The following is a 15,111-nucleotide window of genomic DNA, read 5'->3' as shown; positions in this document are numbered from 1 at the left end:
CGTATAAAAAGTAGCGCCTGCAAATTTTGTGTGTGTCGTGGGTCTGTGCCGTGAGCCTAGCAACGCCCCAGGCTCTTTTCATATCTGCAAACCCTCACTTGGGCGTTTCAGTTATCAAGTGTCCAACACACATCTGTACCACAAGGCAGGACCATGCGACCCAGCCAAATAAGATATGCTGGTCTGAAGCAAGTGTGTCTTAATGGCGAGTACCGTATATCCTCAAGTATAAGCCGACTTTTCCAGCACATTTTTTATGCTGAAAAAGCCCCCCATGGCTTATACTCGAGTGAGGCGGGCGGCGGCAGCGGCGGGATGAGCTGTGCCTCTCCCAACCGCGGCTCCTATTCCTGCTCTTGCGAGCGGCAGAGGTGGGCAGTGGCAGAAGCGGCGGTGTCCTTTCAAATTACAGTGGTACCTCGGGTTACATACGCTTCAGGTTACATACGCTTCAGGTTACAGACTCCGCTAACCCAGAAATAGTACCTCAGGTTAAGAACTTTGCTTCAGGATGAGAACAGAAATCGTGGAGGCCCCATTAGCTAAAGTGGTGCTTCAGGTTAAGAACAGTTTCAGGTTAAGAACGGACCACCGGAACGAATTAAGTGCTTAAACCGAGGTACCACTGTATTTCTCAGGAACAGCCTCCACAGATCTTTGAAGGGAAGCTTTTCATTTTCCATGCCTCTTAAAATGGCAAAATGGATTTTGGAAGGATCAGGCAACAACAGGTCCCTCAGCAGTTAATTGATAAGAAAATGCAGTAGCCGCCTAGGGACTGGCTTCTACTTGGGCTGCAGAACACCTCATAATTAGCTCATTTTCACTCCCTGCCCCAGGCTTGTCTGCATGTCTATTTTTTCTTAATGTTGCTGAAACTGTTTGCGAATGAGACAGAATCCAAAGTAAGCTGCTCTGGTTTTTTCCCTTAATAGTAAAAGAGGCCGGATTCACGGAAGAAACAAGTCAGCAACTTCTCTTTGTGTAGAAATTGTGCCAGATGTTGTTTTAGACTGCTTTTCCGTTTTTAAACCTGTTTTCACTTGACTGTGTAGCTCCTCACCAGCACAACTTGTTACATAATCATTGCCTAATTTACCAGTAGCTGCTGCATTTCCCACCCTATGCTTATACTTGAGTGAATAAGTTTTCCCAGTTTTTTGTGGTAAAATTAGGTGCCTCGGCTTATACTCAAGTATATACAGTAAATGTTATTCTAGAGGAGGGACTGCAGACCTGCTCTAAATAATCCAAGCAAGCAAGCCAGTCCTATTAGACCTCATATACTTCCTCTCGGTATATGATGGTGTCTCAAAGCAAGTGTAATCCCACCCTTTCCGGTGCTTTGTCCTGTCCTTTTCCTGTCCCTCATTCCCAGTGTTTCTCAAACTTGTTGGACTACAACTCCCATCATCCCTAGCTAGCAGGACCAGTAGTTAGGGATGATGGGAGTTGTGGTTCAACAACAGCTGGGGGCCCAAATTTGTGAAACACTGCACTCATCCCCCCAAAATATGACCTTCGGGAGAAAGCAGGTTTGTTGCGCAAGTCCAATCACCTATAGTTGTGCTACCCGAATTTGCCAATACAGTGGTGCCCCTCAAGACGAATGCCTCGCAAGACAGAAAACTCGCTAGACGAAAGCGTTTTCCGTTTTGGAGGTGCTTCGCAAAACGAATTTCCTATGGGCTTGCTTCGCAAGACGACAATGTATTGCGAGTTCCTGCTGGTTTTTTCCCCTCCCCCCCTTTTTCTAAGCCGCTAAGCCGCTTATCAGCTGAACCGATCAGCAGATAAGCCGCTAAAAGCCGCTAATCCGCTAATGGGCTTGCTTCGCAAGACGAAAAAACTGCTAGACGAAGAGAATCACAGAACGGATTCTTTTCGTCTTGCAAGGCACCACTGTATGTGATGGAACCGGATTATTTTCCAGCTGGAACTCACCAAAACACAGTTCTTGCCCCTCTCAGGTGGGCACCATGCCATTATAAGAGAACAAGGGAGGCGTTCCTGGTAAGTTCCAGCACCTCTTTTTCTAGAAAAAGAGCACTGGATGGAACCCTACCACAAAATAGCAACTGTTTTGTGGAACTGACTGGGAAGACAGGAGCTGTGCCCTTTGTGTGTGGACACCAAGCACAGGGGCAGCCAGCCTTCCCACCAAAGCTTGGATTGCTTCTAGAACATTCTCCGCAAAGCCTTGCACAAGCGTAGAGCAGAGATCTTCTCCATCCTGCTCTGTGGATTGTTCTACCAAGAGTGATAAAATCCATTCTCTCCTCCCTCTCTTACAGGCCTTACTTCGAACTCAAGGCGAAGTATTATGTACAATTAGAGGTACGTATCAAATACATCTTCCAGGAGTGACTGGCAATCTGTAGCAGACCTGTTGCAAATCACGACTGCAGTTGATGCGTTTCAGTGAAAAAACTTATCTGTATGCTTAATCATGTCCTATTGTAGGGATAATAATAATAATAATAATAATAATAATAATAATAATAATCTTGTTTGGATTTAACTACAAAGAAGATGGTTGGGAAATGTCATGCAAAAACAGGGGCCCTATTCAGGCTTTCAAAACCCTTCTATAATTTAAAACTCTAAATGAGGGAGGGGAGGGGAGAAAAGTTGTAGCATCTGATTTATTTATTGATTTTACTTATACAGTGGTATCTCGGTTTACGAACTTAATCCGTTCCGGAAGTCCGTTCTTAAACCAAAACCGTTCTTAAACCGAGGTGCGCTTTCCCTAATGAGACCTCCTGCCGCCGGTGCTCTTCCACCGTTCGGATTCCGTTCTTAGATTGAGGTAAAGTTTGCAAACCGGGACACTACTTCCGGTTTTGTGGAGTTCGAAAACAGGACTGTTCTTAAACCGAGGTACCACTGTATGCTCCCAAAGTGGCTTACCAGCAAACATTTGAAACATCTTCGCAGTGGCAGTTGCAGAAGAGGGTTCAAGAATTCCATTCCTATATGCCAGGGTGATGGTGTTGGAATACAATTCCCATCAGGATCAGCTGCCATGGTCTGGGTTGAAGGGTTGACGGGAGTTGGAGTCCACACATCAGGAGGGCCACAGGTTCCCCATCGCTGGAGTGGATGAAGTTATTTAGCTGGACTTTAATCTTCTTCTTCTTTGGCGATCACTTGTAGCCGAGTAAGATTATCTTCCATAGACACAGTCTTAACAGTGGGTCCATAAGTGACTGTGGAGACCAATTCTGGATCCACACGTCCTTCCACAGTGGGGACATAGGTTTCCGGGCAGGAGTTGATCATGGTGAGGGTTTGCCAAGCGTGCCGTCCTCTTAGCATGTTTCTCCCTTTAGTCCTGAGTTTGAGTCTTCAAAGTCTACGGCACCTTTGGAAAAGGCTGTTCTCCAATTGGAGCACTTGCAGGCCAGTGTTTCCCAGTTGTCGGTGTTTATACTACATTTTTTTAGATTTGCCTTGAGAGAGTCTTTCAACCTCTTTTATTGACCACCAGCATTACACTTTCCATTTTAAAGTTCGGAATAGAGTACAGTGGTACCTCGGGTTAAGTACTTAATTCGTTCCGGAGGTCCGTTCTTAACCTGAAACTGTTCTTAACCTGAAGCACCACTTTAGCTAATGGGGCCTCCTGCTGCTGCCGCGCCGCCAGAGCACGATTTCTGTTCTCATCCTGAAGCAAAGTTCTTAACCTGAAGCACTATTTCTGGGTTAGTGGAGTGTGTAACCTGAAGCGTATGTAACCTGAGGTACCACTGTAGTTGCTTTGGAAGACGATGATCAGGCATCCGAAGAACATGACCAGTCCAACGAAGTTGATGTTGAAGAATCATCGCTTCAATATTTCTGCACTTAACATGTCTCTTCCACTTGCTTCATTAGCAATTGAAGAAGACCGTAGACGATCTGCAAGCCAAGTTGGCGTTGGCCAAAGGCGAATACAAGACAGCTTTGAAAAACTTGGAGATGATCTCCGACGAGATCCACGAGAGGCGGCGAGCCTCATCCATGGGGCCCCGGGGATGCGGCGTGGGGGCTGAAGGCAACAATGCGTCGGCAGAAAACCTTTCCGTGTGCAAATTAGAGCCGGATAATATCTCCAGTAAGTAGAAAGAAATAGCTGTAGAGTTTGCACCCTGTCAAAGACCACTATTCCACAATGACCTTGTGGCGCTTTGTGGAATTTGGTTCTATCCACTGGCTTGGTGTGGACATCAGGGTAAACCATGGTTTAGTACGATAAGAACAAGCTTCAGTGACCCTAAGGTTTGCATGCTTCCTCCTTCTCCAGTGTGCCTGCAAGGAGATTGGGAGCTTCCCCTTCCAGTTTGGGTTAAATGCAGCTTGTTGTGTCATCCAAACACTACAAATTGTGATGGTTTGTTTGAAACAAGCCAGCTTCAGAGCATGGGTTTAAGCCAGCCACAGCTAACCTTAACCATAGTTTAGTCAGTCAGTCAGTTTGATTGCACATAGCCAAAGGCTGCCGCAATGTACACAGAATTATTTGACAATTAAAAGAAAATATACTGAATTAATAAAAATGACTTAAAACATTTCTATTATCAAAACATTACATACTCTAAACAGAGCTATAAAAGTACCCCAATATACAAATCAAGACATTAAACAATAAAATTCATAAGCTAAAATCATCACACGGTCACAAATGTTACCATTAATACAGTGTGCAATTTATACTCAGAGTTTGGTGACAAAGATAGAGCATAGCCTGAGGTAGATAGATAGGATCAAATAAATTCATCTCCTTTACAGTTAATGGCTACCTTGGCTATATAATTTGCTCTAATTTTCCTAGCAGCAGTTGCAAAAAGTGCTACACGCCAGGTCACATACTTATCTGTGTCATTAACCATAGTTTAGAGTTTCGATGACACACTAAAATGTGGTTTGTGGAAACTGGAAGAGAAAGCTTCTGAATTCCTTCTTACCACCATGACAGAGAAGAGGGGAAGCAGGAGGTATGAGTACTGCAGCAGCAACTAAATTATGGTTTAGCCTAATACACAAATGTGGCCGTAGAGAGCTAGTGTGGTGTTGGGATTAGAGTGTCGGACCAGAATGAGGGAAACCTGGGTTCAAATCCCCACTCAACTATGACCCTCTTTTTGCAGCCTAACTACATCTCAGGCTTGTTGTGAAGATAAAAGACAGGATAAACATGTAATAAAGAAAAACAAAATATATGCGAGCTAGATGTTGTCGCATTCAAACTCCAAAAGTTCTCTGCCTCATAAACATTTATGAAGCGCGGAACAACACATTGCGGTCTGAGAAGATTGTACCCCAGGATACAATATAGGGTTTCTTCTCTGGGACAGAGATTGAAACAACATTGAATACTGAACACTCTGGAAGGTCATGTTCTGAAATTAATTATTAAATTCTGGACTTCTTGCAAAAGCTTGGAAACTTGCAGTGCCTGGTCTCTGAAAGGTTCATCAGTTTTTGTACCGTTCTGTGGACCTTGAGGCCAGTAGATTCTTATAGCAAGCTTGAAGCTGTCTCTCTGTGTGTGATTTGTGTTCATAAATGATTCGATTTTAAGCACTGATTTTTGTAAGAAAGAACAAATAATGTTGCAACACTCATTTGAAGGGTTCTGGTTTGGTGTTTTCATTTTTTACTTGTGTTAGCTTTTCTCTAATTTGGCTGTGGTTCTTGCTTACACTGAATTTCCGTTATCCCTTTAACCATGTAAAAAAATATTGTATCAGGCAGTTAAAAATCCTTGCCTGAAATACAGTTGGAGCTTAGGCCAGCGGTTCATCCACCCTGACCGGGCGACCTCAGAGCACCTTCTCTCAATTGGAGAGTTCCTAGAAGACAAAACGCATACTTGTGGCAGAACAGTGTTGTTTGTAGGTCACCACAGCAACTAAACACAGCACGGAAAGCTCTGCAGTGTTGACCCTGGAGGAGCCACATCTGTTAAAGCCAGCTGGTTTCCCTTTTAAAATAATGGAAATGGCAACTGGAAAGGGGTTGAACCTGCTGTGTTCAGATGAATCACTGACTTGTCTCGGGATATGAACTATCGTTCCCACCCAAACTCGTATTTATTTATCGTCAATCAATAATATTCCCCATTGTGAAGCCTGTGGCTTGCCTCCCACAGTTTGGTCAAACTCATGCTGGTAGCTTCGAGAACACTGTCCAACCATCTTGTCCTCTGTCGTCCCCTTCTCCTTGTGCCCTCCATCTTTCCCAACATCAGGGTCTTTTCCAGGGAGTGTTCTCACGAGGTGGCCAAAGTACTGGAGCCTCAGCTTCAGGATCTTTCCTTCCAGTGAGCACTCAGGGCTGATCTCCTTAAGAATGGAGAGGTTTGATCTTCTCGCAGTCCATGGGACTCTCAAGAGTCTCCTCCAACACCATAATGCAAAAGCATCAATTCTTTGGCGATCAGCCTTGAATAGGTAGACTTCAGAAAACCAGCGTCCGTATACTGTTTGTAACTATTGCTCTTGAGAGGACAGGGTTCATAAACAAGAGGTGCAGGCAGATGGACGACTTGGAAGGAAAATCCTCCTTCTAATCAGATTTTGCTGACTTTTTTTGCTCTCTGATTTTGCAGTGGCTTCGGAAGTATTTGAGGACGACACCTGCAACAGCTTGGTTTCTGAAGATGACTCTGAGACCCAGTCCGTATCCAGTTTCAGCTCTGGTCCCACAAGCCCTTTTGAGACGCCATCCCAGTTTCTCCCCGTGGCACGGCCTAGAAGCCTGGATCTCTCCAGCCCCATCTCGCTGTCTGAATTTGGCATCTTTCCTCTACTAGGACCTCGCAGTGAATGCAGTGGGGCTTCCTCTCCTGAATGTGAAATTGAAAGGGGTAAGTTGGACCGAATCCCAGGCTAGGGATTATTAGGAACGGGATCAACAGGCTTGAAGTTCTGGGGGGTAGGTTTGTTCATTTCTCCCCATCTTTCCCCCCTGCAAATGGAGCATGTGTAACCAAGTGCATCTATGAGACATTCTAAGCTGGGATGCGGGTGGCGCTGTGGGTTAAACCACAGAGCCTAGGACTTGCCGATCAGAAGGTCAGTGGTTCAAATCCCTGCAACGGGGTGAGCTCCTGTTGCTTGGTCCCTGCTCCTGCCCACCTAGCAGTTCAAAAGCATGTCAAAGTCCAAGTAGATAAATAAGTACCACTCCGGCGGGAAGGTAAACGGCGTTTCCGTGCGCTGCTCTGGTTCGCCAGAAGCGGCTTAGTCATGCTGGCCACATGACCCGGAAGCTGTACGCTGGCTCCCTCGGCCAATAAAGCGAGATGAACGCCGTAACCCCAGAGTCATCCGCGACTGGACCTAATGGTCAGGGGTCCCTTTACCTTTAAGCATCTTCTAACCCACATAAATAGGGTGGGACCCAAGCCCAGCCTTCCTCTGCCCCTAAAATCTCTAATAATACTTTTATTATTTATACCCTGCCCATCTGGCTGGTATTCTCAAAGCTCTCACCCTTCAGCTTTCTGGCTGTCGTGCTGCAAAGTACGTCGAGCTTAACCAGTTTAATTTGTAACTTGCACGCTCCCTATACTAGAAGTGTGAAATCATTCTGTGAATGATTCCTGCTTCCTGAAGCAGGAAGTTAATGCCTGGCTGAAGGAAAATTCCAGAGTCTCCAGTTCCAAAGGTGACAGACCAGTCTTGCACAGCGAGGGGTTTCTTCTGATGAGCGTCGAGCATTTTTCACCCAAAGACAATAGTGCTTGTATCTTAAAATAAGTCACCAAAAATCGGCAGCAAAGAGTCACAGCTAACCGCTGTAAATAAAGCTCATGGGATGTGGTGGTTGAAGGGTTTATTGTTGCTTGAAGAAATGGAAAGGAATACCAATGTGTTTTTTTAAAAAACAGAAAACAAAATGTGTGCTACCAGTCATAGGGGAGAATAGTGCGAGAGACGTAGGAGACTGTGGGTATTACGACTCAATCTTACAGCTGTGTAGCTGTAAATATATACACGTACATACATGTAGGGACGCGGGTGGCGCTGTGGGTTAAACCACTGAGCCTCTTGGGCTTGCCGATCAGAAGGTTGGCGGTTCGAATCCCCGCGACGGGGTGAGCTCCCATTGTTCAGTCCCTGCTCCTGCCAACCTAGCAGTTTGAAAGCACACCAGTGCAAGTAGATAAATAGGTACCGCTGTGGCAAGAAGGTAAACAGTGTTTCCTGGCGCTGCTCTGGTTCGCCAGAAGCGGCTTAGTCATACACTGGCGCCCTCAGCCAGTAAAGCCAGATGAACGCCGCAACCCCAGAGTCAGCCACTATTGGACCTAATGGTCAGGGGTCCTTTTACCTTTACACACACACACACACACACACACACACACACACACTCTATAGAGAACATGCTGTTGCTTTCAGAGAACCTTCAGGTAAAAGGTTAACAGTATTATGTTATAATAGCTTATGTTATAATCAAAGATATGCACGCATGCACACACTGGACTGCTTTTCTTCCTGAGGGTTCAAAAATAGAAACTTACTAGGGGCTGCTATCCCCAATTCCTTTGCCAGCCTCCCTTCTGCTACACTTGGTGAGCTCCTTTTATACTTATCCCCCGCTCTCCTTTAAACAGCTCTCCTGGGCTGCCAGTCCACCCCCATACTCCTTGCTTGCTCACTAGCCTGCTGGTCTGTCACCACTCTCGAGTTGCTGTGGCCACCTATTGGAGGACATGCAAACTGCAGCACGACCACAGGATTACAATTTTATTTCAGAGCAAGAAAAACCAAGAACAAACTGGTGCCGAGATTAGGTAGTCCAGGAGGAACTTCAGTGGGGTTGAAAATGGCAGAATGGTCAACGTACTTATTGGGGAAGCTCCCCCAATTCCAGTTGTATCCCATCATACTTTGAATGCAGTGCCTTTTGCTTTACAGCTTGTTCCAAATTTCCCGAGATGAATGGGGCTAGGGGGGATCCCCACTGTATTTGTTAGGCTGCTGTATTTGCTAGGTTATTTTATTCTGTGAATGGCCCTGGGATCTCTTGATGAAGGGCGGTATATAAATTTAATAAATAATAAAAATTAAAATAAAATTGTCAGGGAAGGGGCTGTAGCTCAGTGGTAGAGCATCTGTCTGGAATCAGGATAGTCTCCAATGTTAGTCATCCTTTGAGAAAGGTAAAGGGACCCCTGACCATTAGGTCCAGTTGTGACCAACTTTGGGGTTGCAGCGCTCATTTCGCTTTATTGACCAAGGGAGCCAGCGTACAGCTTCCAGGTCATGCGGCCAGCATGACTAAGCCGCTTCTGGCGAACCAGAGCAGCGCACGGAAACGCTGTTTACCTTCCCGCTGGAGCAGTTCCTATTTATCTACTTGCACTGTGATGTGCTTTTGAACTGCTAGGTGGGCAGGAGCAGGGACCGAGCAACGGGAGCTCACCCCGTTGCAGGGATTCGAACCGCTGACCTTCTGATCAGCAAGTCCTAGGCTCTGTGATTTAACCCACAGCACCACCCGTGTCCCCTATCCTTTGAGTAGACCCACTCAAATTAATGGAGATGACTAAATTAAGACCATTAATTTAAGTGGATTGACTCGTGAGTAGAACATTCCCCGGCATCGCGAGGCAGGGGTGGGAGATGCACGGCCAATCAGCAGAGACAGTACTGAGCCAGCTAGACCAATGGTCCGACTTGATACAAGGCAGCTTCCTAGGTTCTGTAAAACCCACTTTGTTCCATGATTCACGCTGCTGAACCTTTCTATCTCGTCTTCGCAGGGGACAGAGCAGAAGGAGCAGAGAACAAGGCCCTCGACAAAGCAAACAAGAACCGGAACAGCCACTCCTCTTCCAGCGGCCCTACGTTGGACAACCGGATGAAGCAGCTGTCCCTCCAATGCCTGAAAGTCAAAGATGGAATCTGCGCAGACAGAAAAGTAGTACAAATCGGCTGAGGTTGACGTCCCCTCGGAGCGGAGGAGGAACCTCTCGATTAATTTATACAAACTTCTCTTCTGCCTGCCAGAAGAACCTTGTGCCAATAACTATTTAATACATGCCAAATCTTTTAAGCATTTACTCTTTAGGAAACTGCGCTGAGAGTTCCATCGGTGTTGAGGGCTGAGGTATGTGTTTCGGCATTTTTATTTTAGAAGTGCAAGCAAAATCTTTCGCCGTGACGGAAACCGGCCACAAACATCCGCTGCGCTTGTCGGACTTCACAGCCTTTGCAAGACACTCTGGTAGCAGTTTTGGCTGAAGCAATAACAAGTTGCGTTCCGCGTATGGAGTTCTGTGCCAGTCAGGAAACGGAAGACCGAACCAAACGTTGAGGAGGAGCAGCCAGTGTCCATTTTGTAGGCAATGCCCGTTTTTTGAGCCGAGCTGCTGTTTAGACCAGTGGCCTAGCCTTCTACTTTAAACATCTATATTTATATTTTGGATTATAAAAGGATACTGCTGCATGTGACCGAGTCTAGAAACCTTCCCTGAGTCTCTAGACCTCATATACGAGTAAAAACTATACCTCAAGGGTAACATAAATATGTTGTTAATATTGATGCACAAGCCCTTTCTTAGTGTACCATGTTTCAGAGAGGATGTCCCAATTATTACGGATCCAGTAAGAAAAATGAAATGTACATCGGAGCTGTTACAGACGACTTTCTCTGGTATGGCTGGTGTCTGTTGCTAGGTAGGAGCAGGAAAATATTATTTTTACACCTTGGGCCTACCAAGCTGGAAGGGGGGTTGTCCTGCATGAACAGATGGTCTATTTGCCAGTTAGGGGTTTAAGGGGGTGAGTGAGTACTTCTAAATATCGCTGTAGGTTGTCATGTTATAGGGTTTGTAGAGTAATTAAAGGACTTATAAATTTAGCATCCCTCGAGGGAAAAGAAGTCAAGTACGATTGGGAAGGGTGTCGAAGCATGTTCAGCGACAGCTGTTACGCAGTAGAGATGTCGGGTAGTTATGCTAATAAGAGGTAGTTAAAATCATAGGACTTTTGTTTTGGTAGTTAGCATTTCTGAAACTGACATATGCCATTGCTAATAAAACTTACTCGTTTCCTTGGCTGCCCCGTCCTCAGATTTTCTGTTCCTTAGCTTAGTTCGGTTGTGTTTTTTTGTCCCCAACTACAGTTTTGTGTAGCTATTCTGCAAACAAATGTACAATATATATATATATATACCCTTCGCACTACAGTGAATGTTCCTTTCACTCTTCAGTTTTGTTTTCATGTGCAGTATGGTTCTGTTGAAAGTGCTTAAAATTCTTTTAGGGAAGCCTTTACAAATTTGTTCCCCTCAATATACAGACAACTTCCATTTGTGCGTTTGGCTCATGTTTCGACTGAGGAAATGGACTCTGCGAGTGCCAAATGGAACGGTCAATAATAAAGTGAAAACTAAACAGTTGTCGTGTGTGTTTTCTTTTTTTCTCTGATACATGGCAAGATTCAAGCTTGGAAGTCAGAGCGAAGAGGTACAATTGTTCGTCCCATTTGTGGCACAGTGATAAATAGTAAAAAGAAAACCACCAAAAGCTCTGGATTTAATATTCTTGTGTGCACCGTAGACTCTTCCCTTGAGCATCCAAGTTGCAGAATTAAAAAGCATTTCAGCCATTTAAATACACACACACACACACACACACACACACACATCCCAGACAGTCCCTGGCCTCAGGCTCACTATGTTAAAGAGACATGGCACAAAAGGAAAAGCGGTTAGGAGGGAGGAAATAAAAAACAAGCTCAGTCACAAATGCTTCATCACACAAATGCTGTCAATGGAAAAAAGTGACAAGTGCGAAGCTGTAGGATTCTGTCCTGGGCCCATCGTTGTTCAACGTCTTAAAAAATGACTTGGACGAAGGAATTGAGACGTGCATCAAATTCGCAGAGGACACCAAACTGGAAAGGGTAGCTAATGATGCAGAAGACAGAATCTGAATTCAAAACGACCTTAACAGGTTGGAGAACTGAGTCCAAACTAACAAAATGAATTTCAACAGGGACAAATGTCAGGTTCTGCACTTAGGGAGGAAAAACCTGAGGCACAAATGTAAGATGGGAAATACTTGGCTTACTAGCAGTACATGTACAAAAAATCATGCATCGCCATAAACAAAGGATGAATTCTTGTTAAGTATCTGTGGATATAAATCTCCATAATATGTGTACGTATATGTACACACGACAAACTCCATATAGAATCCATTTTTTGGTACTTACATAGAATATTATTGCATGTAGTCCTCTAAAGAGTCAATTAAATCTGTTGCCTTCTGTCTTTTTATTACTGACTTGTTTGCAGTCAGGGCTACATCTGTAACTTTCATCTTACTAATTGCCTTGCAAAGCAGTTAAGCGGAGCTACTGATAAGTGCACAGCGTGTTTCAATTCCCCCTAGCCTAGCTGGTCGCTCACAGAACAGCAATTACAAGGCACCCGATTTTGATTTCCTTTTCAAAGGGAGCTACCAGTTGAGATAATAGCAAAAGCAACGTCATCCTGTTGAGTCGCTTGATAACGGGGAAGGAGCTGCCTTGCGTATTTGGGCATTCATTTTCTTGAGAAAAGCAAAACTAAAAAATAAATAAAAATCAGGCAGATTTGGCTGAAAACAGACAAGGGAAATGGATTTTTAAGTTGCAAATTGGGGTGGCGCTGTGGTCTAAACCACTGAGCCTGCGACTTGTTGATCAGAATGTCAGCGGTTTGAATCCCCGCGACGTGGTGAGCTCCTGTTGCTCGGTCCCTGCTCCTGCCAACCTAGCCATTCAAAAGCACATCAAAGTGCAAGTAGATAAATAGGTACCGCTCTGGCGGGAAGGTAAATGGCGTTTCCATGCGCTGCTCTGGTTCGCCAGAAGCGGCTTAGTCATGCTGGCCACATGACCCGGAAGCTGTACGCCGGCTCCCTCTGCCAATAAAACGAGATGAGCGCCGCAACCCCAGAGTCGTCCACGACTGGACCTAATGGTCAGGGGTCCCTTTACCTTTACACAAGGCTTGCTCCAGCCCCTTCTCCCTTTGGCCTGAAGCTGCTATTTCTCCATTGGGAATACCAAGTGTCTTTCACAAATTGAACTTACCAATAACAAAAGATAGCCTCGTCCTCTGTGCTGTAGATGGGGTGGAGAACCTGCAGCCCTGCAGATGGGTGGTGGAACCACAACACCCACCGCCCCAGACATGGGTGACAAGGGCTGATGGGCGTTGGGTGCCCAGCACTATAGAGAAGCACAGTTCCCAATCCTGCTTTCAAGAGAAATAGGTACATCTCCAAAGCCCTACATTTAAGGGGTAAATCAGCTAAAGCTGGGTGGATTTGATTCAAATCAAATCGATTTAAATCACGATTTAAATCACTAGTCAGTAAGACCTGATTTAAATCATTTTTTTACAGAAAGACTCATTCTTGCTGGTATAATCTTAATATTTACAACCAGCTGAAGGTTTCATTTTTGGAATAATAAATTTTCAGAGTAGTTTTTACAGTTATATCAAAAATTATACTGATTTGGTTAGACTATTAGAAATACAAAGACAGGTAATTATGAAATGTAATTGTTTATATTTGGACAACTTTTCTGCTGTACTTTATTGGAAGTAGAAAAATAATAATTTCCTTAATTTATTTAACTAAGACAATAACATTATACCATATGTATCCGTATTTGTTAACTGATGTGGTTAAACAATTAAAAAAAAAAACTTAGACTGAGTTTAACACACATGAAAAACTTAAATCCTTATTTCCTGATGAATAGCCTTTGGACTATAATGTAACTTAAATAGAAAACTATCTTTAGAAAGATTTTTCCTCCAAAAGCATTTTATTTTAAAAATCTGATTTTATTTTTTTAAAAAAAATCATTTATTTTTATCCACCCTGAGCTAAAGCGAGGGTTAGCTCTACCAACAGCTATTTCAGGCAGGGGTTTCTCTCAGTCCTCATGGCAGGATAATAATAAAATAAAATAAAAAGAATAATATATTATATTATCATTATCATTATTTGTTCCAAAACATCTGGAGGGCTACAGGTTCTCACCCTTGCAGCAAAGAGCCAAGGAAGTTTTTCAACATGTACAGCCATCTCTGATTCAAGACAGATACGACCTGAGCTTGTTCACTGGTGTATTTGGAAAAACCAAAGCTGTAAGGAGGGGAGTTGGTGGGAGACACACATTTTAAAGCCCAAACGTGATGAAAATATTCTCAGAAGCAACGCCATGCAAAAAGCAAGGACATTATAGACAAACAAGCAATTCCCTTGGCCTGCCCTCCAGTTAGCCACTTCTAGGCTAAGAGAAGAAACTTGGTTTCCACTCTCGCTTTAAGAGATCCCTATGGACAACGACCATCTGTCCTTATAAAAGTGCATACGTGGTAGAAACTTGTAGGTGTTCAAAATCAATCCACAGCAGTGGTTACCTGCTCCAACTTGAGGGTGCAATTCCCTTTGAGAAAGTCCAGATTTGTTTTGCACAGCCCATGTAAACATTTCCCCCCCTTAGGTAGGTTCTTTCGATTGCCCTCCAGCGTTTAAAGAGTCTTAAGGTCTGCCACATCCATTGCAAGAGAGTCATAGAGATGGGTGACTTCATTGCAGCTGCGATGTCTTAAGAGGGGTAACGCTATTAAAGTCCAAAAAGAAAGGTCCTTCCTGCTGAGGGAGGAAAGTGCTTGGGATAATATTGTATATGCCAGCAGGGACACATTCGAGTTCCAGGTAGCAAAACCCGCATCTTGGAGGGAGAAAAAGAGAAAAAAGGGGCAAACTTAGGACGAGATCTAGCACAATGCAAATCCAGAAAGATGTGTCACCAGACAAGGTGTCATTACCTGTAATCGCCGCTGTTTTTCTTCTGAAAGCCTTGCTCTCCCACTGTAGAGACAGTCACCACTTCAAAGCCAACACTGTATTGCCTGCAAAAACCAAATCGGAGGTTGTGATTGCCTTTTAGACACAGTGATCTTTGGCAAGGGCAGTGCTTTTTTCTGGGGGGGGGGTATGCAGGAGTACGCAAACCCCTAAACATTTTGTGAATCTTTGCAGTTTTGTCCATTTACTGTATTTATTTTTCCTGATTTGAACTATAAAATGGTGATTTTCTTGAG

General features: G+C 44.4%; 2 protein-coding genes across 2 annotated transcripts in view; one reads left to right on the top strand and one right to left on the bottom strand.

The window, feature by feature from the left end:
- SH3BP5 (SH3 domain binding protein 5) overlaps positions 1–11,397 on the top strand; it is a 48,071-nt gene extending 36,674 nt beyond the window's left edge. Inside the window, exons 6-9 of the mRNA XM_082193054.1 lie at positions 2,295–2,337; positions 3,880–4,099; positions 6,596–6,853; positions 9,758–11,397. Of these exons, the coding sequence (XP_082049180.1) occupies positions 2,295–2,337; positions 3,880–4,099; positions 6,596–6,853; positions 9,758–9,933 (697 nt within the window). The 3' untranslated portion in view covers positions 9,934–11,397. The remainder of the gene's footprint in view (positions 1–2,294; positions 2,338–3,879; positions 4,100–6,595; positions 6,854–9,757) is intronic.
- Positions 11,398–14,114: 2,717 nt separating this feature from the next.
- The window catches only part of CAPN7 (calpain 7), a 47,592-nt gene continuing 46,595 nt past the window's right edge, over positions 14,115–15,111 (bottom strand). The window contains exons 20-21 of the mRNA XM_082193018.1: positions 14,836–14,919; positions 14,115–14,738 (exon numbers count right to left, since the gene is read on the bottom strand). Coding sequence (XP_082049144.1) covers positions 14,594–14,738; positions 14,836–14,919 — 229 coding nt within the window. The 3' untranslated portion in view covers positions 14,115–14,593. The remainder of the gene's footprint in view (positions 14,739–14,835; positions 14,920–15,111) is intronic.

Source organism: Podarcis vaucheri (genome assembly GCF_965113315.1).
Source record: "Podarcis vaucheri genome assembly, chromosome: 12".
Taxonomy (NCBI): domain Eukaryota; kingdom Metazoa; phylum Chordata; class Lepidosauria; order Squamata; family Lacertidae; genus Podarcis; species Podarcis vaucheri.
The sequence above is the reverse complement of the archived record's forward strand: the minus strand, read 5'-3'. Positions and strand labels throughout refer to the sequence as shown.